Source organism: Protopterus annectens, chromosome 1.part2 (assembly GCF_019279795.1).
Source record: "Protopterus annectens isolate FY-2018-M chromosome 1.part2, PAN1.0, whole genome shotgun sequence".
Lineage (NCBI taxonomy): Eukaryota > Metazoa > Chordata > Ceratodontiformes > Protopteridae > Protopterus > Protopterus annectens.
In genome coordinates, this window is record NC_056727.1 from 975,077,953 (window position 1) to 975,103,768 (window position 25,816).

A 25,816-nucleotide genomic window follows, 5' to 3' on the forward strand; every position below is an offset into this window, starting at 1 on the left:
GCTATCACCTACTCAGCATATGGAGTTTATCAGATGTCTTCTCCTCAACATGCTTCAAGTTTGTTTTCCGGAGTCCTATCCCTCCATGCCAAGATTCTCCTCATGTAAGGTTGCAGAGATCATATCAAATGGTGGATAACCTCTCATTAATGAAGGAAGAACCTTTTGTAAACCAACCACCCGAGCCAAAATAACCATGGACACCTCCCTTCTGGGGTTGTGGTGGGTTGATTTCAAGGGGAAGGTGGTTCAAGGTACTTGGTCACACCTAGAGGCTAACCTTCACATCAGTATCTTGAAAATTAGAGTGGTCCTCCTAGCATTGCAGAGATTTCAGGGCTTCTTCCCCAAGGGTGTAATCTCCATTCAGACAGACAACACTGCAGTAGTCTGGTACATCAGCAAACAAGGCGGCACATGATCTTATCCACTTTGCCAGGAGGTCATGAGAGTATGGCTATGGGTGACAACTTCCCAGTCATACCCTGGGGACATCTTATGAGCTAGTGGGCAAGTTGAGCAGATCAATTCTTCTTTCTAATGAATGGGTTTCCTCAACCAGACAGTGGTGGCACAAATTTTCAGCCACTGGGGCAAACTTTGTTGTGACCTCTCTGCCTCATATCTGAACAAGTGTTATAGTTAGTTTGCCTCAATCCCTCCACAGGGACAGTAAGAGTGCCTTGAGAAATAATTATTCTTTTCTACCAAAGGTGACATTCAAAGTAAGTCTGGATCAGTCCGTTTATTTTTAGTCTTTTTCCCAGTTTCTCACTCTAGATGTTCACAGACATCTCAGACTATATACATTGAACCAAGGATTTCAGAAAGTCAGAGCAACTGTTTATATCCTTCTCTAAAGTAAAACTGGGGACAAAGCATATTGAAAGTCACCATTTCCAAATGGTTGCCAGACAACGTTTTTTATTTATAATGACCAGGGTTTACCCCTACATACAAAGCCAAAAGCTTATTCCACAAGCATAATAGCTACTTCTACTGTACTCATGAAGAGAGTACCCACTAATGAGATTTGTATAGCAGCAAACATGGTCTACAGTCCACACTTTTGTATCTCATTACAAATTGGATGCATAATCCAGATCACATTCCTTCTGTGGTTCTGCTATCCTCCGGAATGTCCTTCCTTAATACTGCCCAGGTGTTTTTTGCAGCTTGGGAATCTATCCCAAAGGTTGAAGTGGACGAAAATAGAAGACATCGAATATGAAGGTTATGTACTTATCATAACGATAGCTCTGTTACCTTATTTTCTTCTGGTTCAACATCCCTCCCTCCTTTCCCCTTCCAGTATTATCACTGGCAGCTTCTGGTGACTGGACAAACCTCTCCTAACACTCTGTTAAAAATCTCTGTATTGTACCATACTGTGATACTGTAGTGGTGGAAGAAGTTCTCAGTCATAGGAGGGAATCTGTATTTTAGGTGCAAGTCAGCAAACTGCATCTGAGGTACTTCAGTGGAGAAGTAGTAGTTATGGGTAGGGAAGGAGTCTCAGCCCCAGAACCACAGCTTTAGAAGAACACTCCAAGTTCAGATCTGATCAGATCAGACAAGCCAAAGGCTGAGCGAGATGAAAATGAGACTACATGAATCGTTTGCTATGGTAAGTACGTAACTTTTGTTTGGTGCCATTTTCTGGATTTATTTGCTTACATGTGCAACTTCTGGCCACTCCATGCACTTATTATAATATAGAATGGAGCAAAAGAGATTGCTCCTTTAACTTTTAAGTGTACTGATGATGCATTTTCCTCTTTATGTAGGTTGCAAAAGTTTCAGCCTTCCTTAGTGTACCTTTGGTTAAAGGGTTAGTCTTACCCAGGTAATGTGCTAACCAAGATCAGAACTATTCCATTGCCCCCATAAATTCTTTTTGGTTTGCAGGCTATTGCTTTCATTCGGGAATGAAAGATGATAGGTAAAACTAAGGACAGTTTGTATGTTTCGGTCACTGATGACTGAGATCCTGACCATCAGTTATGGAATTGTATGCATTTTAATAGGCAACATTTTACACAGAATGCTGCCTTTCAAAGGAAGTCATTCTAGTATAGACCATGGGGCCTGGGAAAGAGGTAGCAAATACCTTCCTTTCTCTAGCAGTGTTGGTGTAAGCCTTTCCATCTAATACAACAGGTAAACTCTTTCACCCATTTTAAAAGTACCATCTTTTGGGAAGAGTGCTGAATCTGTGTGTTAAGACACTGGAATATTGTTAATTATGGTTGGAAGGGATCCTTCAGTGATGTATAGGGTGGAGTTTTAGTAATAACTCCTCATCCTTCCAAAGGTATCCATAGTAGGTTTTCCTTTACATAGTTGAAAATCACATGTGCAATTGCCCTTATGAGCAAATCCAAAGCACGAAACACAAAACCACGACAGTTTCTGATGTTCAAAAATCAGCAAATCAAAAAGCAAATTCGCTGATTTTTAAACACAAAAGTCGAATACGAAGTGTAATGCAGGGGGTCAAACCCCCCTGCACCTTCCACACACCCCCTACTTTAATATACTAACTCCAAGATCATACTACAGTCGGGAAAGGGTCCATTTTCCGATCCCCACTATAGTTAAGTCTGCACCCAAAATGCTCAATCTGCAATGAGCGAGTGTCACTGTGCATTCCCTCATTGTACATTCAAAGCATTTTTCATTTGACATTTGGAAACTTTGCAAATGTCCTTTCGAACATTTGTCATTCGCCCATGTGCAAAATGCACATATGAAGGTAAACCTCCATAGTAGCATTAGTTTTGGCAAAAACCTGATAGATATATTAAGAGTGCTGTAGAGAGAGAATAGCTTATTCCTTAATTACTCTTCTTTTGCCCATGTAAAAGGATTGGAGACCTGTACTAGACACCTCAGCTTCCGTTAAGTATTCTTCCTACTCTTAAAGCTGTTATCGCGTTTGTTTCTCGGGGGCACTGGACAGTAATCTTGGATGTGCAGACTGCATGCCGTGTTTTCTGATGTTTTGTCATGTTTCAGTTCAGTAAAGATCACTTCATGTTTGTTGCTGTCCCTTTTTGTTTTGTCATCCCCTGTGTGCTTTCTGATTTTTTTGGCTCCAGCTGTAGTTGCCCTCACAGTAATGGGTGTATATGCACACACACAGTTCCATACAGATAATTGACTGATCATTGCCCATTCACAGGCAGAGCGGCTAGTGGACTTGCTGTTATTCCTTTTTGGAATACCTTAGGTGTTATGGTCATTGACAGCAGAATTGGATTTCATGCCAGTTCAGCAAACACAGCTGCTAAGGGCTGTTCAGGATGCAGTCTCAATGGTCCATCTTTCTCTGTTTTGCAGTCTGCTTGCCATTTGTACATGTGCAGTAAATAAGACCACCTTAATTGCAGAGTTCATGTGGTGTCTTCTGGATCACTTTTGAGGAGAGACCTCCAATACTTTACTGTATGCCCCTTTGGAAACACGGTGAATGTTTCACTGGTCTACTTGCCTAGTTATATATATATATATAATATACTTCTTTGCAAGTGTCATAAGGGCTAGCTTTATGGTGCTTGCCTAAGAATGTATATTTTAGGATAATGAGACGTTACTAAGGATAGCTTTATGGTACTTGCCTAAGAATGTATATTTTAGGATAATGAGACGTTATTAAGGATAGCTTTATGGTGCTTGCCTAAGAATGTATATTTTAGGATAATGAGACGTTACTACGGATAGCTTTATGGTGCTTGCCTAAGAATGTATATTTTAGGATAATGAGACGTTACTAAGGATAGCTTTATGGTGCTTGCCTAAGAATGTATATTTTAGGATAATGAGACGTTACTACGGATAGCTTTATGGTGCTTGCCTAAGAATGTATATTTTAGGATAATGAGACGTTACTACGGATAGCTTTATGGTGCTTGCCTAAGAATGTATATTTTAGGATAATGAGACGTTACTAAGGATAGCTTTATGGTGCTTGCCTAAGAATGTATATTTTAGGATAATGAGACGTTACTAAGGATAGCTTTATGGTGCTTGCCTAAGAATGTATATTTTAGGATAATGAGACGTTACTAAAGACACCCTATTGAACCAGTACTAGCTTGGGGTTAATTCATTAAATGGCTGATCCTTATTGTCATGTGCCAGAAGTCTAGTTGTGTGGTGTTATGGCTTAAGAAGTCTGTATTCTATATGTCCTGCTTGCTTTTATACATTAGTGTTTACTGCCATTAAATGGCCACACCACTTAATGCAGAAATCCTTCTAGCTGAGGTGATGGCTATGAAGAAAGCAGTTTTGCAAGAGAGAAGTGTAATATCTGCAGAGGCAACAGGCTCAGAGGATGAGGCAAAGTAAGCTTTACCATCATGAAGTTAAGATCCCAGACAGGGGCCCTCCTGGTGGGGGGGCCGTAAATGGATGAAATTTGAGAAACTGTTTTACCATGAGTGATGAGAAGAAAGGTGAATGTAGAGGCAGCAGAGATGGCAGAGGCTTGGAGTTTAGTGGAGTAGTCGAGTCCTTTAGAGAACAATTCTACCAGACAAGAAAGTACCAAAGGAACATTGGCTAGCATTGGTTGCTGCTATTTTGCATGGCACCATACTGAGAATCTTTTCCATTTTGAGATTAAGATTTTCTGGTGCTGGGCCTTCTGGATTCTTGCAAGGTAAGCATAATGTCCTTATTGGAGTGAATGGTGGTTTCCTTGTTCTGTATTAAGAGTCCACATACTCTGGCAACATTCACAGTCTTTCTCTACTCATACTGTGTAACAGAGGGAATTAATGTTGCCTTGGCCAAAAAGGTGCTATCAGTATCACCCTCTGCCTTCTTCTCCCTGATCTTTAGAAGAAACAAAGATACAGAGATAAGATGATCAGCTTTAACAATTGGCTTAAACTCTGGTGTTATTCAAAGGGGATCCAATGTCTGTCTACCTGGGATGACATGCTGGACAAGCCACGCTGCTTCATGAGGGCGGCTTGCACCTGTCACCCCTGGGATTCCGGATATTGGCAAAGGCTCTTGCCACCCCCATAGTGCCTTTTTTAGGCAAGGCTCAAATTCTAAACCTACCACCCTAGAACACAAAAAAGGAAAAAAACTAAGGGTAATGCTGCTCAATGCCAGAAGTCTAAATCTCAAAATGCACGCACTCGAGGCCCTTCTCAGTATGGAGAACATCGATGTGTGTGCAGTGACAGAAACCTGGTTCAAGGCTCCTGAGAGCACCCCAGCACTATCAGGTTTTATCTCTTATCATGCGTTCCGGCCCCAAAATCCAGACAATACCAAGAAAGGAGGGGGGTATCCATATTCATCAAAGACACCCACACCTCAAGACTGGTGGCAACGCACGATGCATCGGAGACCATCCAGGTGCAATTAACCATAGGCAAGACTGCTCTGCAAATTGTAGCATGTTACAGGCCACCCTCACAAACTCAGGAACCTCACATGGCCTTCCTGAAAACACTAGAGGGATAAATGTATCACCAAACACCATCATACTAGGTGACTTCAATTACCCTAATATAGACTGGGAACACTACTCAAGTCCAAAAGTTCCTGGAATTCATAAACTCAAATGCCATGGAACAGCTAGTTACCACCCCCACAAGAGGAGAAAACATACTTGATCTCATCATCACGAACATGGGAGCACAATGTTCAACACCGGAAGTATACCCCTCACTGGTGAGATCAGATCACAAACTAATCTCGCTGGAGGTCCTCATCCCACCCCCCCTGAAATAAAAAAGACCACAGTAAAGAACTTCTCGAAAGCCGACTTCACACTTCTAAAGACTAGTGTGGTCTCCTTTAAGGCCCCCGAGCCTGCGGAAAACAGTACTCAAGCCGCTGAATCACTTCCAAATGCCTTCTACCAGCACCTGCAGGACTGCATGGATAAGGCAATCCCAAGCAAAACAAAGACTCTTTGTACCAAAGGCAAGCGTCCAGTCTGGTGGACCCCAGCCATAAACAAACTCTACAACAAAAGGAGGAAGGTACTACAAGATAGAGCAAAATCCTTAAAAGGTAAGACTATATCACTATAAGTAAAAAACTAAGAGCTCTCATAAAATCATCCAAAGCAAATTTTGAGAGAAAAATAGCTAAAGACTCAAAAGACAATCATAAGGCCTTCTTTAGCTATGTTAGAAACCTGGGAGGAAACTCCCAGATATGCTCAGAACTAGTTCAAAATGATGTGAAGATTACTGATCCTACAGACATTGCCAACATACTGGCTGACAGGTTCAGTGCAAACTCCCCCCCCCCCCCCCAAAAGGAGAGATATTTATACCAAGCGATTGCAGCCCCCCAAACATCTCCAGTGCCCAAGTGAGAACTGCTCTCTCCAAAGCAAAAAACACAGCATCCATGGGACCTGATGGTGTCCCCGGCTGTGTGCTCCACAAACTCAACGAGGAATTAAACCGACAGCTAGGACAGCTGTTTAATCATAGTCTTACCTCTGGATACGCACTCCAGGAGTGGCGCACTGCAACTGTGGTCCCACTTCACAAAGGCGGTGCCTCCACCGACCCTGGAAATTACCGGCCCATTAGCTTGACAAGCCTTATCTGCAAAGCCATGGAGAGGATCATAATGGACCTCATAAATAAAGACATAGGGAATTTGCAGACTTTGGATCCATCCCAGTTTGGCTTTGTCAAAGGCAGATCATGCCTTCTAAACTTGGTTGACTTTTGAAACAGTCACCAAAGCCATTGATGAGGAAAGGCAGTCCATACAGCCTACCTCGATCTGGCGAAGGCCTTGATACAATACCCCACTCGGGTATCATTGAAAAACTCATCAGTTTAAATGTTAACCCATACATCACAAGATGGGTTGCAAACTGGCTGAGTGACAGAACCCACAGGGTCAGAGTTGCTGGCGCCATGTCAGACTCAAAGCCTGTCACAAGTGGTGTACCACAGGGCTCAGTCCTGGGCCCACTCTTGTTTGGCATCTACTTTTCCAAGTACAAGCAAACACAGGAGGGTTATGGCTGACAAAGTTTGCAGATGACTGCAAACTGGGCCATAGTAGAAAACACATCTGACACAGATATCCTTCAGAAGGGTCTCACAGAAGCGGATAACTGGTGCCAGAGCCATGGCCTAAAGTTAAATGCCAAAAATGCATAGTCATACCCTTGGGAAAAACAAGATTACCCCTAGCTACCAAATAGGTGGCAATCCACTGAGCACAGAAGAAGTTATCAGGGACCTGGGGACCCAAGTTGATAGTAGTCTGTCATTCGACACCCATGTAGCTAAAGTAGTTAGGAAGACCTTCTACATTGCCCACCTTATCATGAAGGGATTCTCATCTAGATCAAGGGAGGTCATAGTCTCCCTATACTCATCACTCATCAGACCAATGATTGAGTACAATGCCCCATTGAATGTATCTGACCCGACACTTGCAGCAGCTGGAGAGGCCACAAAGTTCCTCACCAAAAGGATAAAGGGTCTCAAACATCTGTCCTATGCTGCCTGACTGAAAGAACTCCAGCTCTATTCAGTCGCTTACCGCTTGCTCAGAGGTGACCTTTGCCTAACATACAAGGCCATGTCAAACCCAGATTTGATGAATATGCTTCACCTCAAAAATCTAGATCCGTCAGAGCCACAAGGCGGAGACTTAAACCTCGACACGGCTATTAATAGGACGTGCTGGAGGGATAGATTCATCACCCAAAGACTCCCTATGCTGTGGAATAAAATCCCGGTATATGTGAGGCAGAGCACCTCGCTGGCCTTGTTCAAGAGAAATCTTGACCAACGGATGGGAGATCGCAGATATACCCCAGGGATTACCTCAGTGTCACTGCTCAACAGAGGCACAGCAAAATAATGGGTATAGTTCCCCATACTAAAGGGGTGGCGTAAGCCACAAAACTATGGGCTAGGCTTGTAAATGCCCTCGGGCAGATAGCCTAGTATGAACCTAAACCTGGAAATGAGATGTATGGGTGGGAAAGTGTAAAGAAATTGACCTGTAGAAGGAGATGTATGGGTGGGAAAGTGTAAAGAAATTGACCTGTAAAAGGAAAGGCATCTGTCTCCAAGCCCTGTGGTCTTGGGTCTTTGAACAGTACTTTTTTACTTGCTTGTTTTGCTTTGAGGCAAAAAGATCTACTACTGGCACACCCCACTTATGATTCCTTAGAAGATGGACTTTTTTAAACATCTATTCTTGAGGGTTTGTTGCAGATCTGCTTAGATGGTCTGCATGGGTGGTGTTTACGTCCAGAAGGTACTGTGCCACTAAATGAAACCAATCCCCTGTGCTGCCTTCCAAATCTTCAAGTCCCAGAGACTTCCTATACTCTAGAACAAGCTACCCATCTATGTCAAGCAAAGTTCCTCATTAGCACTCTTCAAGAAAAATCTTGATGAGTGGATGGGAAATAGGAAGTACACCCCGGGGATCACTTCTGTGACTGCTCGACAGGGGCACAGGAAACTAACCTTCTTGGGTGGCTTAAGCCAGGGAACCTTGCTGGCTAGGCTTACTTAGGCCCTTGGGCCGATAGCCTAATACCTACCTATAAACCTATGCCTAAACAACAGACAGAATAGGTAAGAGTGGGTGTCCCCCCACACCCGCTTGTTTATGTACCAAATAACTGTGATGGTGTCAGTCTTGATCAGTAAAGGTGCCTGGTTTCCAGTTTTGCTTATTTTTATTTTATTTAATCATTTATTATTTTTCTTTGCAAACCTCCACTATTTCTTTTAGGTTGATATGAGGCTTTATGGGCACTTACTCAGATCTGCCCTGCATCTGTAAGTTGCCTGAGTGTGCAGTCTGAGACATCTGTAGTCTTCACTCTGTTCATAGGTTGGTACTAGGCTGTCAGCCCTAGGGCCTGTACAAGCCTAGCCATAACAATTCCGTGGCTATTTCTTCCCACACTATTTACTTCCCTGGACCCCTGCCTAGCAGGGCGACTGACGTGATCCCCGGGGTGAATTTCCTTTCTCCCATCTAATCGTCAAGGTTCCTTTTGAAGAGGGCCAAAGAGGCACTCTGCTTGACATGTATGGGCAATCTATTCCAGAGTCTGGGGAGTCTCTGGGTCAGATACCTATCCCTCCAGCATGTTTTGTTTATTGTGATGACAAGGTTTAGATCCCTGGAGTGTGTGGCTCTGAGGGATTGGTATTTCTTTAAGTGTAGCATGTCCAAAAGCTTTGGGTTTGACATGGCCTTGTATGTTAAGCAAGGATCGCCTCTGAGTAGATGATATGCGACAGAGTATAGCTGGAGATTTTTAAGGAGGTAAGCGTAGGGCATCTGCTTTAGGCCTCTGATTCTTTTAGTGAGGTATTTCTGCGGCCTTTCCAGTTGTTGCAGATGTCTTGAGAGGTACATACCAAACGGGGCATTGTATTCTGTAATGGGTCTAATGAGGGATGAGTACAGTGGGACAATGACCTCCTTTGTTCTGGATGAAAAGCCCTTAGTGATGAGGTGCGCCACGTAGAAGGATTTCCTGACTGTTGTGGCGATGTGGTTATCGAAGGTGAGACCACTGTCCACCTGTGTCCCTAAGTCTCTTATCACACTTTCGGTGTTTAGTGTACTGCCACCTATATGGTAATTCACGGGTACATGTTTTTTCCCAAAGGGGATAACTATACATTTCTTGGCATTGAGCTTGAGCCCATGGCTCTGGCACCAAGCTTATGTTTCTGTAAGGCCCTTTTGTAGAGTATCCACATCATTTGGGGATTCAGTAATAGCTCCCAGTTTGCAGTCATCTGCGAACTTTGTTAGACAGAGTCCCTTAGTGTTGGCCTGTACTTCAGAGAAGTAGATGCCAAACAAGAGCGGTCCCAGGACTGAACCCTGAGGTACTCCACTTGTCACTTGTCTGGAGCTGGATTTGGAGTCTGCTGCTTTTATGGTGTGGGTTCTATCAGTAAGCCAGTTAGCAACCCATTGGGTGACGTGGGGATTAATGCCCAGCTTAGTAAGTTTATCTATGATTCCAGAGTGGGGGATGGTGTCAAAGGCCTTGGCAAGGTCTAGATAGGCTGTGGACCACCTTACCCTTGTCCATGGCTCTGGAGACTGATTCGAAGAAGTCAATCAGGTTCAGGAGACTCTGCCCTTCATGAACCCAAACTGGGTGGGGTCCAGTGTTTGAAGGTTGCCAATGTCTTTGTTTATAAGTTCCATGATAATACACCCCATGGCCTTGCAGATAAGGCTCGTAAGACTGATGGGACGGTAGTTTCTGGGATCCAAGGTGGATCCCCCTTTGTGGAGTGGGATAACTGTAGTTCTGTACTACTCAGTGGGCACAAAACCTGAGGTGAGACTATGATTAAACATGACACTTGGGTGAGGTGCCAGTTCATATTGTAGTTCATGTAGTACACAGCCCGGGATGTCATCTGGTCCCATGGATGCTGTATTCTTAGCTTTGGAGAGTGCGTTTTTTTTACCTGGGTGGCCGTTATTGCCGGAATTTGGCAGTCTTCCGGTATCGAGATGGGCCATTTAGGGGGTGAAGTTGGCACTGAATCAAGTCTGCCAGGATATTAGCAATATCATTGGGATCAGTATATTTAATGTCATTCTGAGCATTGCCTACTTGACATTGAAAGGGAACCCCTTTGTTTTGGTTTCAGACCTCCCAAGTCAGCTACCTTTTTAAGCAAGGAAGCAGTTTTAACTTGAAACTGAGGGGGAGCCTAATGCTTGCACCACACACACTTTTCATATACCATTGAATTTGTCATAAGGAGCTTTGCTAAGGGAATCATTAAAATTCAGCAGGCAGTAAAACCAGGGCTTGCATGTTCCCTGGTAGAGGCTTTGTCTTCTTCAGCAAGTACCCTGAAGTACTGAGTCAGCAACACAGTCTTTTCCTGCGGAAAGAAAGCCATTTGCTTTTCCAGTCTTTCAGAATCCTCAAAAATGCCAGTCTGTTTGCAAGTGTAAGTTGGGACTTTTTTGTGTTGCGAGAGAGTCCGGAGTTTGAAAGGTAGTCCATGGTCAGGTTTAAAGATGCTGCAGTGGTTGCTTGAATCGGGCATTGTTAAGGGCAAATCTGTACACCCTTGGTTCTACAGAATGCTACTGCTGAGGCCAAACATTTTGTAAATACTATGGCAGCGATAACTAAACCAAAGGGCTGTGCACAAAATTGCAAGTGATTCCCTGAAGCAAAGATATTTAACGTGTTCCGCTATGGGGATATAGAGTTATATATCTTTTAGATCTAGGTTGACCATGAAATCCTGAGAGGAGATCATGGCTAGAAACTTTTGGAGAGTGAGCATCTTGAATTTTGGATTAATCAAAAATTTGTTTAACATTGGCAGATGTAAGACTGGTGTCTAAGCCCCTTCTCTTCTTGGTACTAGGAAGGGTCTTGAGTAAAACCCTGCTTTCCACTCTTTTGTAGGAATTGGTTCTTTGGTCCCTTGTGCCAGCAGAATGTGTTTGAACTTGTACCTCCCTGAGCTGTTCTTTGCATAAAGCCTTGTAAGGGATACAAACAGTAACCTGTACCCTGTTCCTACAATTTGAAGTACCTGTTTGTCTTTGGTAATGTTTAGCCACTTATCTAAGGAGAGGGAATCTGCTTCCCAGCTTTGTGGATGGGGAAAGGGAAGGTTTGTGATAGGTCATGGAGGGGTTGGATATGGAGGTGCTCTCTGAGTCATAGCCGATTCCTGCTGGACCCTGAATATCGGGTCCTCTGGCCGTGGATCCTTGGTCAGCTAGCCATTTTCTTTGTTGTATTGATTGCCTTTCTCTCCTGGTATTTCTGTTCCCTTTGTCTCATTTCTGCTGCTGGAAAGAACCACGATTTAGTAGGGAAATTCCTGCTGAAGCTCTGGTTGTACTTGCAGAAAGAGCTTGACATTTTGCAGGGACTTGTCCTGGTGTTCCAACTTCTTAAATACATTGTGGTCCAAACAGAAAATCCTTGTTTAAGGGTGCATCAGGGATTGCAGTTTTGAAATGAACCGATGAAAAGTGTTCTCTTAGCTAAGCATTTCCTGATCACAGAACTAGAACTGGCTGCCCTATTAGATGCTTCCGAGACATCAAAGCCATGGTGTAAAGAGCGTTTTGCAACTTGAGAGCAAAAGTTGTAGAGAACCATCGGCTCCTTTTTGAGAGCTTTGTCTTCTATTGCCATCGCCTTCTGCTTCATTTAGTCCAGGAGAGATTCCAGAAATATTGCCACATGAATCTCTCAATTCAAAGGGAAGGGGATATACAATCTTTCTTGCCATATCTGCTAAGGGTTCTCGCCTCTTTGTCATTAGACAATGGATTTTTATATCTGCCAGCCTTATCTTCCTTATGATCTGAGGTAACCACCTCAGGATCCATCACAGGATTTTTAAAGAGGTGTTTGTATGTGTACAGGATCCTGTAGAAGTGGCCAGTTTTCCTGGGGGCAGGGGGTCACACTGCAAAGATATGTCCTGAATGACATCATCCACAGCCTCTAAAACTGGAGTAATAGCCAAAGGTTTTATGTTCAGGAAGTGTAAGAAATTCTCTCACACTCTTCTTACTTTGAGGATAATCCCGAATCTCCCACTGGAAAGATTGTCTTATCTTATGAAGGATCTCTTCAAAAGTAAAATCTTTAGTTGGTGAGGCTGAGGCAAGTGTTTTCTCTGACTCAAGTGGCATATGACCCTGAGGTAATCTGGTCAATGTAATAACCGCTTATCTTCAACCAAGTCATAGGAATCGAGGCTGACTCCTGAGGAGAAAAGTTTGTCTTCCTTTTTGTAGATGTTTCTGTAGCTGGGATCCTGCCATGGCCCAGATGTCTGACTCTCATAAAATCCGTCAGATCCTCAGCTAACCTGATTAGGTGCTGAGGACAGGCCTGAATGGACTGAGACCCCCAAAGGTGTAGAGTGGGGCAAGCTAGTTGCTTTCTTTTTATGCTTAGCCTTTGGTCTGTTCTTTGGGTGTGGCATTGGCTGTCATTGGCCTAGGTCTCTGGTGGATCGCTGCAGCCTGTACTCTGTCTGCTGAAGACTCCTCCCCATTGTAGGGAAAGCCACCCTCCCTATCGGTAGATCTGGCACTGGTGCAGAGTCTAAAATATCACAGCAAATGTAGATGCATCTGACTCCTTAAGAACTGCCACCTGTGTAGGTATCAAGGGTACTTATGGCATGCTGGACTCCAAAAGAGTGTGTACATTGGCCTGTGCTACACCTTTCATCATTGGAGGAGACTGAATGTGTCTCTTCATTCAACAATAATGAGCTTGGAGGCTATCTGACACCTGAATGTTGTAATCTAGCACACTGACAGATTTCAGAAGCTTCTTCTTTTTCAATGGAGCTCTAATTCAGCATGATCAGCTAACACCATGGCATGTGAGAGGCACCTACACTGTTTTTCCTTATAAAAATTTCTCTAGCAGTGTAACCTTCCACCTAAGTCCTTTTGAATACATGCACTGGGAGCAGTTGGGCATGTCATGCTCTGGTTGCACACCGAGTAAACCAAGACAGTGAGTGGAAATCCCATCAGGGTCCGTTTCCCACACTCTAAGGAAACATTATTCTTAGCAACAGACAAATAACAAGAAGTACAAAAAGCAGTTGTACAAAAAGAATTCCCTGATAGGGTACTTAGCTTTAGCAGCTCTGACTCTGGCTTTAGTCTAACCAGTGAACTATATGAAGACTATATTGGGCTTTGACAGCAAGAAATTTGAAATAATGGCACTGGCCGAACTCTTGACGTTGATAGGGAGGGCATCCACTGGACCAGTGGTTGGGGAAAATGTCTAGTATTTGGCCTGGCTGAGGGCTTTCAAACCAGGAAATCCCAGATGTTACGGCAGCAGTGGAATCATGATGACTTTCCCACAGAAGCTCTACACACAGGGTCAATAGCCTTATGGCTGTTCTGCCTTTCAAGCCACCCAGCTGCTTTTAAGGTGCTGCATGTTTCTCCTTCAGTGACCTGGCCTGCCTGGTTATCTGGGGAGGAGGAACAGAGATACTTAGTTCCCTGGTTAACTCCTGTGAGTAAGCCAGATGTGTATACTTGTCAAGGTGACTGAAGCCATTGATTGCTTCCACACTTTTTTTGGCTTTCCCTTTTGCTCTGTTTGTGGGTTCTGTGTTTTGAAGTAGGCCTACAGTCTGTTTCCTGTTAGGCAATGCTCACATGTCACAGAGCTTGCGAATACAGTGGATGCTCAGATCTGTATAATTTCCACCATTTGTGTAGGGTCTTCTATCTCTTTTTGTTCCCTTTGGAGAGAGTGCATGGCACCAGGAAAGTGATGATCTTGATTAGGATTCTCCTTAATCCATGAGCCAGTCTCTTTAATCCATATGGCCCTGGAGTGTAATTCATCTGCCATATCCTCTTTTGGTCCTGTCTAGCAGGATATTCAGTAGTTTCCTGGTTTAGTTGCAAGTAGGTGCTTCTGTCTGTAGCAGGAACCATCTCTACAGAAGCTGCAGTACACATGTGATTTCCATAGCTGGAGTGTTCTAGTTGATGGACTGACTTGTGGCTTGCCTTACTTGATCTCCTTTTTAGGGAAGAGCGTGGTGGTCACTGGAGCCGACTCTTAATTGACTAATGTGATCTTCTGGAGTACAGCTTCCCAATAAGAGTATGGATCTTGACTAGTTGAAAATGCTTTTCCTCCAGTAGTAGGGTTTCCATTTAGATCAAACTGTGTGTGTGTGTGTGTGTGTGTGTGTGTGTGTGTGTGTGTGTGTGTGTGTGTGTGTGTGTGTGTGTGTGTGTGTGTGTGTGTGTGTGCCCGCATGTGTGTGTGTGTGTGCGCGCGCGTGTGTGAGTGTACGCGAGAGAGAGGGTGTGAGTGTGCGTGTGTGAGAGAGGATGTGTGTCAGTGTGTGTGTCTGAGTGTGTGTGTCTGAGTGTGTGTGTGAGAGAGGGTGTGTGAGTGCGTGTGAGAGAGGGTGTGTGAGTGCGTGCGAGAGAGAGAGGGTGTGCGTGTGAGAGAGAGAGAGGGTGCGCGTGCGTGAGAGAGTGGGGGTGCGCGTGTGAGAGAGAGTGGGGGTGCGCGTGCGTGAGAGAGTGAGGGTGCGCGGGCATGCGTGAGAGAGAGAGTGGGTGCGCGGGCATGCGTGAGAGAGAAGATGCGTGGGAGTGTGTGTGTGAGAGAGGGCGCGCGGGCATGTGTGTGAGAGAGGGCGCGCGGGCGTGTGTGTGTGTGAGAGAGGGCGTGCGGGCGTGTGTGTGAGAGGTGGTGCGCAGGCGTATGTGTGTGTGTGTGAGAGGGTGTGTGTTTGAGTGTGTGTTTGAGAGAGGTGTGGGTGTGTGTGAGAGAGGGTGTGGGTGTGTGTGAGAGAGAGGTGTGGGTGTGTGTGTGAGAGAGGGGTGTGGGTATGTGTGTGAGTGCGTGTGTGAGGGTGCGTGTGTGTGTGAGGGTGCGTGTGTGTGTGTGAGGGTGTGTGTGTGTGTGTAAGAGGGTGTGTGTGTGTGTGTAAGAGGGTCTGTGTGTGTGTGTAAGAGGGTCTGTGTGTGTGTGTAAGAGGGTCTGTGTGTGTGTGTGTGTGTGTGTGTGTGTGTGTGTGTGTGTGAGAGGGTATGTGAGTGTGAGAGGGTATGTGAGTGTGAGAGAGTATGTGAGTGTGAGAGAGTATGTGAGTGTGAGAGAGTATGTGAGTGTGAGAGGGTGTGCGAGTGTGAGAGGGTGTGTGAGTGTGAGAGTTTGTGTGAGTGAGAGAGGTTGTGTGAGTGTGAGAGGTTGTGTGTGTGTGAGAGGTTGTGTGTGTGAGAGGTTGTGTGTGTGTGTGAGAGAGGTTGCGTGTGTGTGTGTGTGTGTGTGTGTGTGTGTGTAAGGTTGTGTGTGTGTGTGTGTGAGAGGTTGTGTGTGTGTGTGAGAGGTTGTGTGTGTGCGCATGTGTGTGTGCGCGGGTGCGCGTGTGAGAGAGAGCAGGTGAGAGAGAGCAGGTGTGTTTGTGTGTGAGAGGGTGTGTGTGTGAGAGGGTGTGTGCGGATGTGTGTGGATGTGTGTGTGTGTGTGTGTATGGGGGGAGGGTGTGTGTGTGGGGAGGGTGTGTGTGTGTGAGGGAGAGAGAGGGTAGGGTGTGTGTGAGAGGGTGTGTGTGCGTGGGTGTGTGAGGGTGCGTGGGTGTGAGGGTGCATGGGTGTGTGTGTGTGCACGTGGGTGTGTGTGCGCGCGTGTGTGTGTGAGAGAGAGAGAAGGTGTATGCGTGAGAGGGTGTATGCGTGAGAGGGTGTGTGTGTGTGTGTGGGGGAGGGTGTGTGTGTGTGAGGGAGATAGTGTGTGTGTGTGTGTGTGTGTGTGTGTGTGTGTGTGAGAGGGTGCGTGTGTGTGGTTGTGTGAGAGGGTGCGTGCGTGTGGTTGTGTGAGAGTGGGTGTGGTTGTGTGAGAGTGCGTGTGGTTGTGTGAGAGAGTGTGTGTGGTTGTGTGACAGTGCGTGTGTTTTGTGAGAGAGTGTGTTTTTGTGAGAGAGATGTGTGTGCGTGTGGTTGTGTGAGAGATGTGTGTGCGTGTGGTTGTGTGAGAGATGTGTGTGCGTGTGGTTGTGTGAGAGATGTGTGTGCGTGTGGTCGTGTGAGAGATGTGTGTGCGTGTGGTCGTATGAGAGATGTGTGTGTGTGTGGTCGTGTGAGAGGTATGTGTGTGTGGTCGTGTGAGAGATGTGTGTGAGAGATGTGTGTGTGGTCGTGTGAGAGATGTGTGTGTGTGAGGGTATGTGTGTGTGTGTATGAGGGTGTGTGTGTGTGTGAGGGTGTGTGTGTGTGTGTGTGTGTGTGTGTGAGAGAGGGTGTGTGTGTGAGAGAGGATGTGTGTGTGTGTGTGTGTGTGTGTGTGTGTGAGAGAGAGGGTGTGTGTGTGTGTGAGAGAGAGGGTGGGTGTGTGTGAGAGAGAGGGTGGGTGTGTGTGTCTGTACATGTGCGAGTGAGAGGGTAGGTGCGTGTGTGTGTGTTAGCAGTGCAGGTATCAAATCATTAGTCTTGATTTGCATGTGGGTGCTCGTAGTAACAAGATGTAGAGGACGATGCTTATGTAGTGAATATCAGTCATCATGAGTGCATTACTCATATTCCATTGCTGGAACTTCTGGAGAGAGATGTAGAATTTTGACAATAGAAAGGATAAGCCAACCACAGCACTCATAGAGTTGGGTGCTTTTCTTAGATCAACAGCTGTAGTGGGTATTGAAAGGACAGAAAATCAGACGTCTGTCCTTGGAGTGATACTTCACACAGTTCTTGGTACCCAGAGTCATCTGCTTATTGGGAGACCCAAGTTTCCCTAAAGCTGGAAGTGTGTGCAAGTGCCAGTGTCACGACATTGTACTTAACAGCATGTTGTGGATGGTAGCCACAACATTCTAAAACAGGTGACTGCCAAATTCCATCTGAGTACAGAATAAGTGTGGGTAGAAGTTTCATGAACTGTAAAGGACATTGTCATTCTTTGCCTGTTTTGAGATTGCTGAAGCTTGAGGTAGATAGTAATTAAATCTTCAAAAGAAAGTGGAAAAAAACTAACTGTGTTAGTATGACATTTTGGTTTAATACATTTTTCGCATGTTTTTAACATTTTTAGCATAGTTTGCTATTAATCAATTTTTATACTACTATTCATTATTTATATATAAATAATTTTAATTAATTTATATATTTATTCCCAAGATATGTATTTATTGTATATATAGATATTATGAATATTTATATTTATATGTAGCTAGGTTTTAATATATATAGTATCAACTTTTGTTAGATGTTTAGAACTCTCACTTACACCAGATGGCGATGTTTTTACTTTTTATCTTTTAGTTTTTGTTTTAGTTTTTAGTTCAATTTACAAGTCCCTTGAAAGATTTTATAATGTATATGTATAGATGGCTTCTGAAAAACATTATTATTAATATAATTATAAATCTGGATAGATTTATTGGTCTCACACATATATTTGTAAATTTTGAAATGTTTTATATGTGGATGCTTAATTCTTTGCTGATATAACAAATAAGCTATTTTTATGCATTTTTTCTGGGTCTGTAAGAGGTTAAACTGCTGCTTATTTCATCCCAATTATCCAATTAATTGAAAGATAATTAATGCCTAGGGCGTATAAAAGGAGGGAGGTGAATGTTTAATATGTGTATTCTTGCTTTCTGAGGAAGACAGTTAATCGAAAACGTACTGTTTTTTTTAAGCGTTAACTTTCTTGTATCGTGAGCTGAGCCTGATTTCCTCAAGTGTATTGCTGTTTGGATTAACACATTTTTCCCTTCTTTCAGCATCCTGATGCAGATAGTCTTTATGTTGAAAAAATTGATGTTGGTGAAGGTGAACCTCGCACAGTTGTGAGTGGATTGGTACATCATGTCACAGTTGAAGAGTTCACAAACAGGATGGTGGTACTGCTTTGTAACCTTAAGCCACAGAAAATGCGTGGGATCGAGTCTCAGGCTATGGTTCTATGTGCATCCACGTAAGATGATTTACCTTTCTGTTTGTACTAAATGATAGGTCGAAAAGTCAAAAGGTCCAACATGTTTGATCAGTAATGTGGATATACAGACTTCCTAATGAGTTACCTTCCTAAAGAGTTACTGACTAAACTTGAATGTGGAAGCTGGAGATGTAAACTTACCGGTTATTGTTTCTGTTCAGGCAATGAGTAGTTTGAGAGTGGCACAAAATTTGTAATGCTTCATTATTAATTGTAAAATAGTGGATGGAAGATGAGGGACATATTCTGTCATTTTTTTTCTGTTTGGCATCTCTTACTGATGTGTATAAACCTGTCAAGGGATCAAAACGTCTGACTTCAGATGTCTAGCAGTAGGTACAGCTTCCAACTCCAGGTGATCCCTGAAGCTTTAGTTATTGTCAGACTGTTGGGAGGACTAGACAATTTTTCAGACCAAACTGTGTGTAATTATGCCTTTTCCAGGGATGAAGTTTGCTACTTCTAATCTGAATATCTCTGACAATGGATAAGTAAAAGTTCATAATTTATTTGGTGTCTTTTGTTTTCTGTGAGAAAAATAATTGGATAGCTGACAGAGTGCAAGAGCTGCAGTTAATAGATTTGTGGAGAGAAGCATTTAACTGGTAGCCAATTTTTTCAGGTATATCATCTTACTGTATCTTTGTATGTTTAGTACTTCAGACAGAGGAGAATGTACTGCAGATAAGGTTGTTAGGCTTTCGTTTTTTGTCTTTGTGAAGGTAAATAATCAGTAAAAATCATACACCTAGCAAGTCACTAGTTAGGGGTGTCCATACTGACTTTAAAAATCCCATTCAGATGGTGACATTTGAGGTTTTTTTCTTTGATGTTTATAACGGACACTGCTAAACAGGGAGTAACTTGTAACCTGTGTTGCTTCTCTTCCTTCAGGGCTGTATTATTTAATAATCTACAGTGAAGAACACTAAAGAGTTAAAAGATGAGGTTCATCATAAAAATTACTGGACTAGTATCAACCATAATGTTTGAGAATTAAGAAGAGGGGATGTCTGATCATCCAGCCTGATTAACAGAACTTTGGATGAATATCCCTTGTGTGTGGCTGTTCTGTCTTTAACAGTGCAGATGTTAGTAAGATGTTCTGCACTGAAGGGACAACAGCCACTGCCATCTCTAGTTCTTTATCTCTCATTTAGACCTATTGAGCACTGTGAGAAATACCCAAACGTTTTACATACTATAAGGTACGCACTTGAATTCTGCAGCTCAGGCACCAACTTGTATACAAGGGACAATGGCCATAAAAGCATATGATAAAAGCACATTGCTGTCTCAGGTAAAAGCCATCAACTGTTAAATCCATGTACGCTTTACTACAGCTACAGATCAAACTTTTATAATCACAAGATCCCCAGGAATTCCACTTACTTCATATTGAGCCCAGTGCCTTTCAGTTAAGTCTTGACCAACAGTAGATAAAATTTGACCAAGATTATTTTACACACAAACTCATAGACAGTAGTTTTATAGGAGGGGTTGAAGATGTTTCTCTAGACAAGCAGCTCCCGTCCTTTTTCTTATGGTAGTACTGCCACCAGCTAGAAACATGCTAGCATAAAAGTGCAGTTAATGTTTAACCTTAAAATAAGCTAAGTGTTACATATTTTATGGTGCTGTTAGCTTGAGCAGTAACTCTTTGAAAGGCTGATGCCAGCTGTTATTAGTGTACCATTTCAGTGCCATACCCAAAAGTTAACAGATAAATCACCAGTTACAACCATTTAAGCAAGCAATAATGCTCGACAGGCTGTGTGTTATTATGGAAGTAACGCCCACCCAGGGGTGTTCTGAGGCCCAATGCTTGGAGGGCATTATTGCGCTTAGAGAATGGGATGTCTGCAAAACTGTTATGCTTTAGTTACTTTTTTTTTTATTGCTATTTTTTTTTTTTTTTATATATATTTTTGATGTAAAATAGTTCCTCCACCTAACGTTTCAAGCTTACTGTAGTATATGTTGATGGTGTTGGAGGAAGCATTTTAGATCCAAAAATATAACACTTAAAAATATCAGGGTGTTTACTTTATTTTTTGACCCCTTAACAGACTATTATTTTATTTAGAAAATTCATGCTAACACAAATCCTTTTATTTAAGCAAGTTTGTAATTTTATAAGAGCTATAATTAGTCTGCTCCTATTTTTGAGGCTTTGTTAGGTCTTTATTTTAGGTGTTATCCAGATTTCTTCAGCCGAAAGTTCCAGAGGTATGCAAACCTCTTTACTACCACTTCTGCCAGTAGTCTATCTCACTCACTCTCACACCTCTTTTTCAGAAAATGCATGCTGACTGAAATCCTAATATTCAAGTAAAATATGTCCCCCCCTTTATTTTAGGTTTATTCAGATAATTTGAGCTAAGAGTCAAGGGAGCATACCTCTGAACTGCCCAGATTTTTGCAGAATGTCCCGATCTTTGGCTCCTATGTTTGGTCCCATCCTCATAAAATGTGTAGTGTTCTAGCAAATCATCAAGGACTGAAGTCGTTAATTAATAACAGATATTGGAGTTTCAGACGTGATATCCTTCACAAAATGCACGCTAATTTCAATCTGGTTATTCTAGTAACGTTCTAAGTTTATATGAGCAATATTTAAAATTTTTCCCTATTTTTGGTCTTTTGTCCTCCCTTATTTGTGGCTCTGTCCAAATTTCTTGTGCCAAGAGGTTGAGAGGTATGGAAAAGGTATGGAAACCTCTTAATTGACTCTGCTGCTGCCAAGGATCGCTCTCACTCTTCACTCTCTCTTGGTCTCTCCCCTGCGCGCGCGCACACACACACACACACACACAGTCTGTTCTGCTTTCATACACGCATTCACTCAGACACAGACAGAAACATAAACACACTCCTACACATACACACTTTTTTCGGTTTCTGTATTTTTTAATTTTTTTTTACATTCGCTCAACAGTAAAAGTGCTGCTTACCAGTGTAAGATAACAGCTCAGTTGAGTTCTCACACCATACATGCATACACTCTCACACAGACATAAACATACATACTTTTTTTAAAAAATTTTTTTTCTTTCTTACTTTACAGTCGCCAAACAGCAAAACCGCTGCTTAGTGAGTGTAAAATAGTGGTGTCCATTTTATTTTTCAGTCCGAGCTCCACAGGGGCTTGATATGTTGCCTTGAAGCGGGGGACTCGTTTTTCAGCAGGCATTATGACAAATTCAATGGTACGCGAAAAGTATGTAGATTAACACCCTGCTGAAGAACATTCGTTCTCCAATTAGGATGTGATCTACAGGTCGCCCTTTCTGTAAAATTGAATAGTACAGTTCTTTACTTGAAGTAAATAAAATTAAGCAATGAATTTGAAAATGCAAATCTGCAAACTGCTTTAAACTTGCACAAAGAAAATACAAATATATGGGTTTAAACAGGCAGATGGTGTAAAGAAACCGCTTATCTGGATTTGTCTCTACCGGTAGCTGAAGAGATATAATGAATTTCTGTGTGTATGTGACTTAGAAGACCAAAACCTCTGGAAAAATGCAGCTAGCTAAAATAGAACCCAGTTTGTGTTCTGTCCAGAAATTCACTCCACCTAAATAGTCCAGAAGCAAGGCATAATCAGACTAACATTCTTCCTGTATGTGTAAGACTCCAAGGCAGTCCTTTATGTTTGGGCGGAAAATTGGTTAATTCTCTTCCTGTTCTAAAGTTTTAGCTTTGATGGAAAGGGGAGGTTGAGTCCAACAAGCTGCTGTCCAGATAAGGTAATGCATGCAGGCACTACAGATGTGTGCAAACTGAAGAGAATATTAATTACATTTTCAACATTTATGCTGTCTTTCCACTGAAAGCAATCTTGCAGTCAGTAGGGTTGCATTTTTTCTTTGCACTGTGGAAGATTTACAACTACAGTTTTTGTAAAAATATAATTGCATTTATTTTATCTTGGTGATCATTTTCTACAGCTGTTATTGGAATTGTGATTTTCTTTTCAGTTGTCTTGTACTGAATTTGGCCTTTTTTGGGGTTGTGATTTTGGAGATTCCCATCTGCCAGGTCAAACTCCTTTTTCCTTCTGGTCATTCAACATTATGAGGTCCCATCCAACTTGAGTAGTTCTAGATCTTATTCCAAATTAGTTGTAGTGTGAAAAAGACCAAAGTTCTTAGGCCCATTTTGGGTCTAAGTGACCCAAGCCAACACATCCCAAAACAAAAGTTCAGGGTTGCCACGGTGAGTCTGTTTTGCCCTCTGTATTCAGGGGAGATTAGATGTGCTTGCTGTTTGGACCTTTAAGGAGTCAGGGAGGTTCCTGTGTGTTTTAGAGTGTAAGTGTAAGCAATTTCAGTTTTAAGCCTTACCCTTTGTTCTATCCATGGCTTCCAGGTCTTCATGAAGTATATGAAGTATGTGACTACTGCAGTTGTTTTCCAGAGGATGCAGGTGTTGAAAATATTCCCCTACTTGTATGATTGGCAGCTCAATGCTTCAGTAGAAGAAAACTTGCATCAGCTTAGGATTCTTTAATCCTTTTCTTCCAGTCCTTAGAAGTAATGGTGAACTTTGCAGTGACCTAGCTGAGCTCCACTCAGTGCCTGATGTTCATAGGTTGCATGCTGGCCACTTGCTCTTGTTTAGCCTGCTTACCTGCAGAAAGGATTCCTCTAGTTGTTCAGGTCAGCTTAAAGAGCTCTCTCTGTTGTCTTCAGTGACAGTGGCCATGTATTTCTGCTTTTTTTTTTTTATAATTTCTCCAAATCTTTTGGGTTTCTAATACCATGATGGGAATGGACTTCATCCCTAAGTCAAAGAACGATTAATGCTCATGAAATTAGTACTGTTTCAGTCTTTGATGTCAGCAAGAAGTGCTTCTCGCAGCATCCGCAGTGTGCCCAGTAATAATTCTTTCTGCAATTTGTACAGGGTTACATGGATTGGTAACATATCTAAATACAATTGTAGATTCTTTTTATTATAAGACCCGTTGCTCCTACTACTATTGGAACTGTCTGGGTATCTTTCTTCCACATCACTTTTCTTTCTGCCTGCAGATCCTGATATTTTGACTTTGTCTCTCTGTACACAGGACACTGTAGTCACTAGGTGTGGTGATTTCAATGATCAATGCTACTTTTGTCTTCTTTTCTTGGACCACTATATCCAGTTTTCTAGCATCTGTCTTTTGAACTGTTAGTAATGGGTGATCCCATGTGATATAAACTTCATCATTTTCTATAATGCTCTGTGACTCATGTTTCCAGTGTATTTCAGTCACTTCAGTACCGTAATGTCTACACAATCCCCAGTGCAACAGTCTCGCCACATTATTATGCCTTTCAGTATACAGTCCTTCTGCCATTAGTGTGTCACAACCAGCAACTAGTTGTGTGACTGTTTTCAATTCAGTTTTACAAAACCTACATTTGTCTGTTTTTCCCACATTTTCAATGGAATTTGTAAACCAACTTGTACGTAGCCCACTATCTTGGGCCTCCAATATTAACTTTTCATCTCTTGGTTTGAATTCACCTCTCCTTAACCGTTCCTGCATGTGTTCCTGATCAACATGAGGTTCTTCCAGAAGTTTTCTGTACTTGCAACTGTATTTATGCATTTTCCACATTTCTTGCCTTCTCATCTGGTCCTTCATGTTATATTCTTTCCTTTGTTTTTTGGCACATTCAGTTGCTGCCTGGTTTTTATCTACTTCTAGTTTGATTTCCATTCCTGCTTGAAACCCATATGCTTCTGCTAGATTAAGCAGATTTATTCTCCTCATGTTTCAAAACTTTCACTACATTTTGGTCTTCTGAGGTCAACAGATATGTGTGTGGAGTCCTACGATTGCAGATCTATACAGGTAATCAATTTCAAGAAGGCACATCCCTCATTCTGAACGGGGAATATATAATCTTAGTATGCACTGATTTTTATAGATCGTTTGGTGAGCATGAAGCATCCTTCTTTTTTTTCATATCTAATCTATCCAACACGTTTTGGGGCCAGTCAGTCACTCCAAAACTGTAAGTTAGGAGAGGAAGAGAAAATTGATTTATAGCTTGAATCTTGTTCCTAGATGTCAACACTGTTCTCAGGATTTTCTGCTCAGTGAGGGTGCACCAGTGACCCTTGTGGACTTGGTGGAGACTGTCCTTGGCTCTTCTCTCCAATCCAACCAGAAACATGTTGGAGACACCTTGTGAGGTGGCTGCCCAAAGACACCCTGACCCTGGAAAGCACTTTCCTTCTTCTTGAACCCCCTAGTATCTGTCACTTACTGATGCCTCAGCTGTAAGATGGGGATGTGTTGTTTGGAGTGTGCTTTTCAAGATGTATGCATATTGATAAACTGGAGATGAGGGCAGTCCTTCTAACATTACAGACTTTCCAGGATTCTCCTCCGTACAGAGTGATTGCCTTTCACTGATTCAGTGTGGCACCAATATGCTACATTAACAAGCAGGGGGAAACCCATTCCTGCCCCTTTGTTGTAAGGTAGTGAGTCTTTGAGACTGGGCCATATCTTCAGATCACTTTTTGGTAGCAGCCTAAATACCTGTTGGAGCCAGCTCACAAGCAGATTAGCTCAGTAGGTGTTTTCTGATGTCTCAAGAATGGTCTTCATCTGGTCAGTGGCAAAAGTTCTTCTCCAGCAGTGGTGGGGATCCCACTGTCCCATTTGCCGCTTGATCACCATCAAGTGCAACAACTTATTTTCCCAAGTTTCCCCTCTGGGAGAGTGAACCAGGGATATAAAAGAATTTCCATACCATATAGGTGACAAACCTCTCCAGTAATATATTGTTGTGAAAGATGTAGATGTTGTTGATTCTTTTTTTACTGTACGGTTACTGCACTAGTTAGGAAGGCCTTCTTTCAGGCTTATCTAGTTTCAAAAGGCATCTCCTCTAGATCTAAAGAAGTCCTAATTCTCCTTTACTTATATCCCAGCAGACTCATTGTTGAATCTAGTCCATTTTTTTGGCTTGTACTTGTGTAAACATATAACTCAACTTGATCTCAGAAGTTGCTAATTAAAAAGATCAGTGGCCACAACAACACGGAAAAAAATGTTAATGGGACAGAGTGGCAGCCCTGCCTCTACACTCAGTTTCTTGTAGACTTCTCCATGGGGATCTGTGTCTAGACTTTCATGCTATGAACAATCAAACCCTGTTTGATCTTCTATTCTTTCACAAAACAAAAGGAACTAAATCTTCTTCAACAGATAAATAAATCACATTGGTTGGATCAATTCGTATCCCAACATGTCTCCCACATCTGGAACAAACTTCTCCTACATGTCAAGCAGAGAAGCACGCT

At 42.7% G+C, this 25,816-nt stretch overlaps 1 protein-coding gene across 1 annotated transcript in view; it reads left to right on the plus strand.

The window, feature by feature from the left end:
* LOC122792203 (tyrosine--tRNA ligase, cytoplasmic-like) overlaps positions 1 to 25,816 on the plus strand; it is a 480,316-nt gene that overhangs the window by 397,218 nt on the left and 57,282 nt on the right. Inside the window, exon 12 of the mRNA XM_044059934.1 lies at positions 18,291 to 18,484. Within this exon, the coding sequence (XP_043915869.1) occupies positions 18,291 to 18,484 (194 nt within the window). The remainder of the gene's footprint in view (positions 1 to 18,290; positions 18,485 to 25,816) is intronic.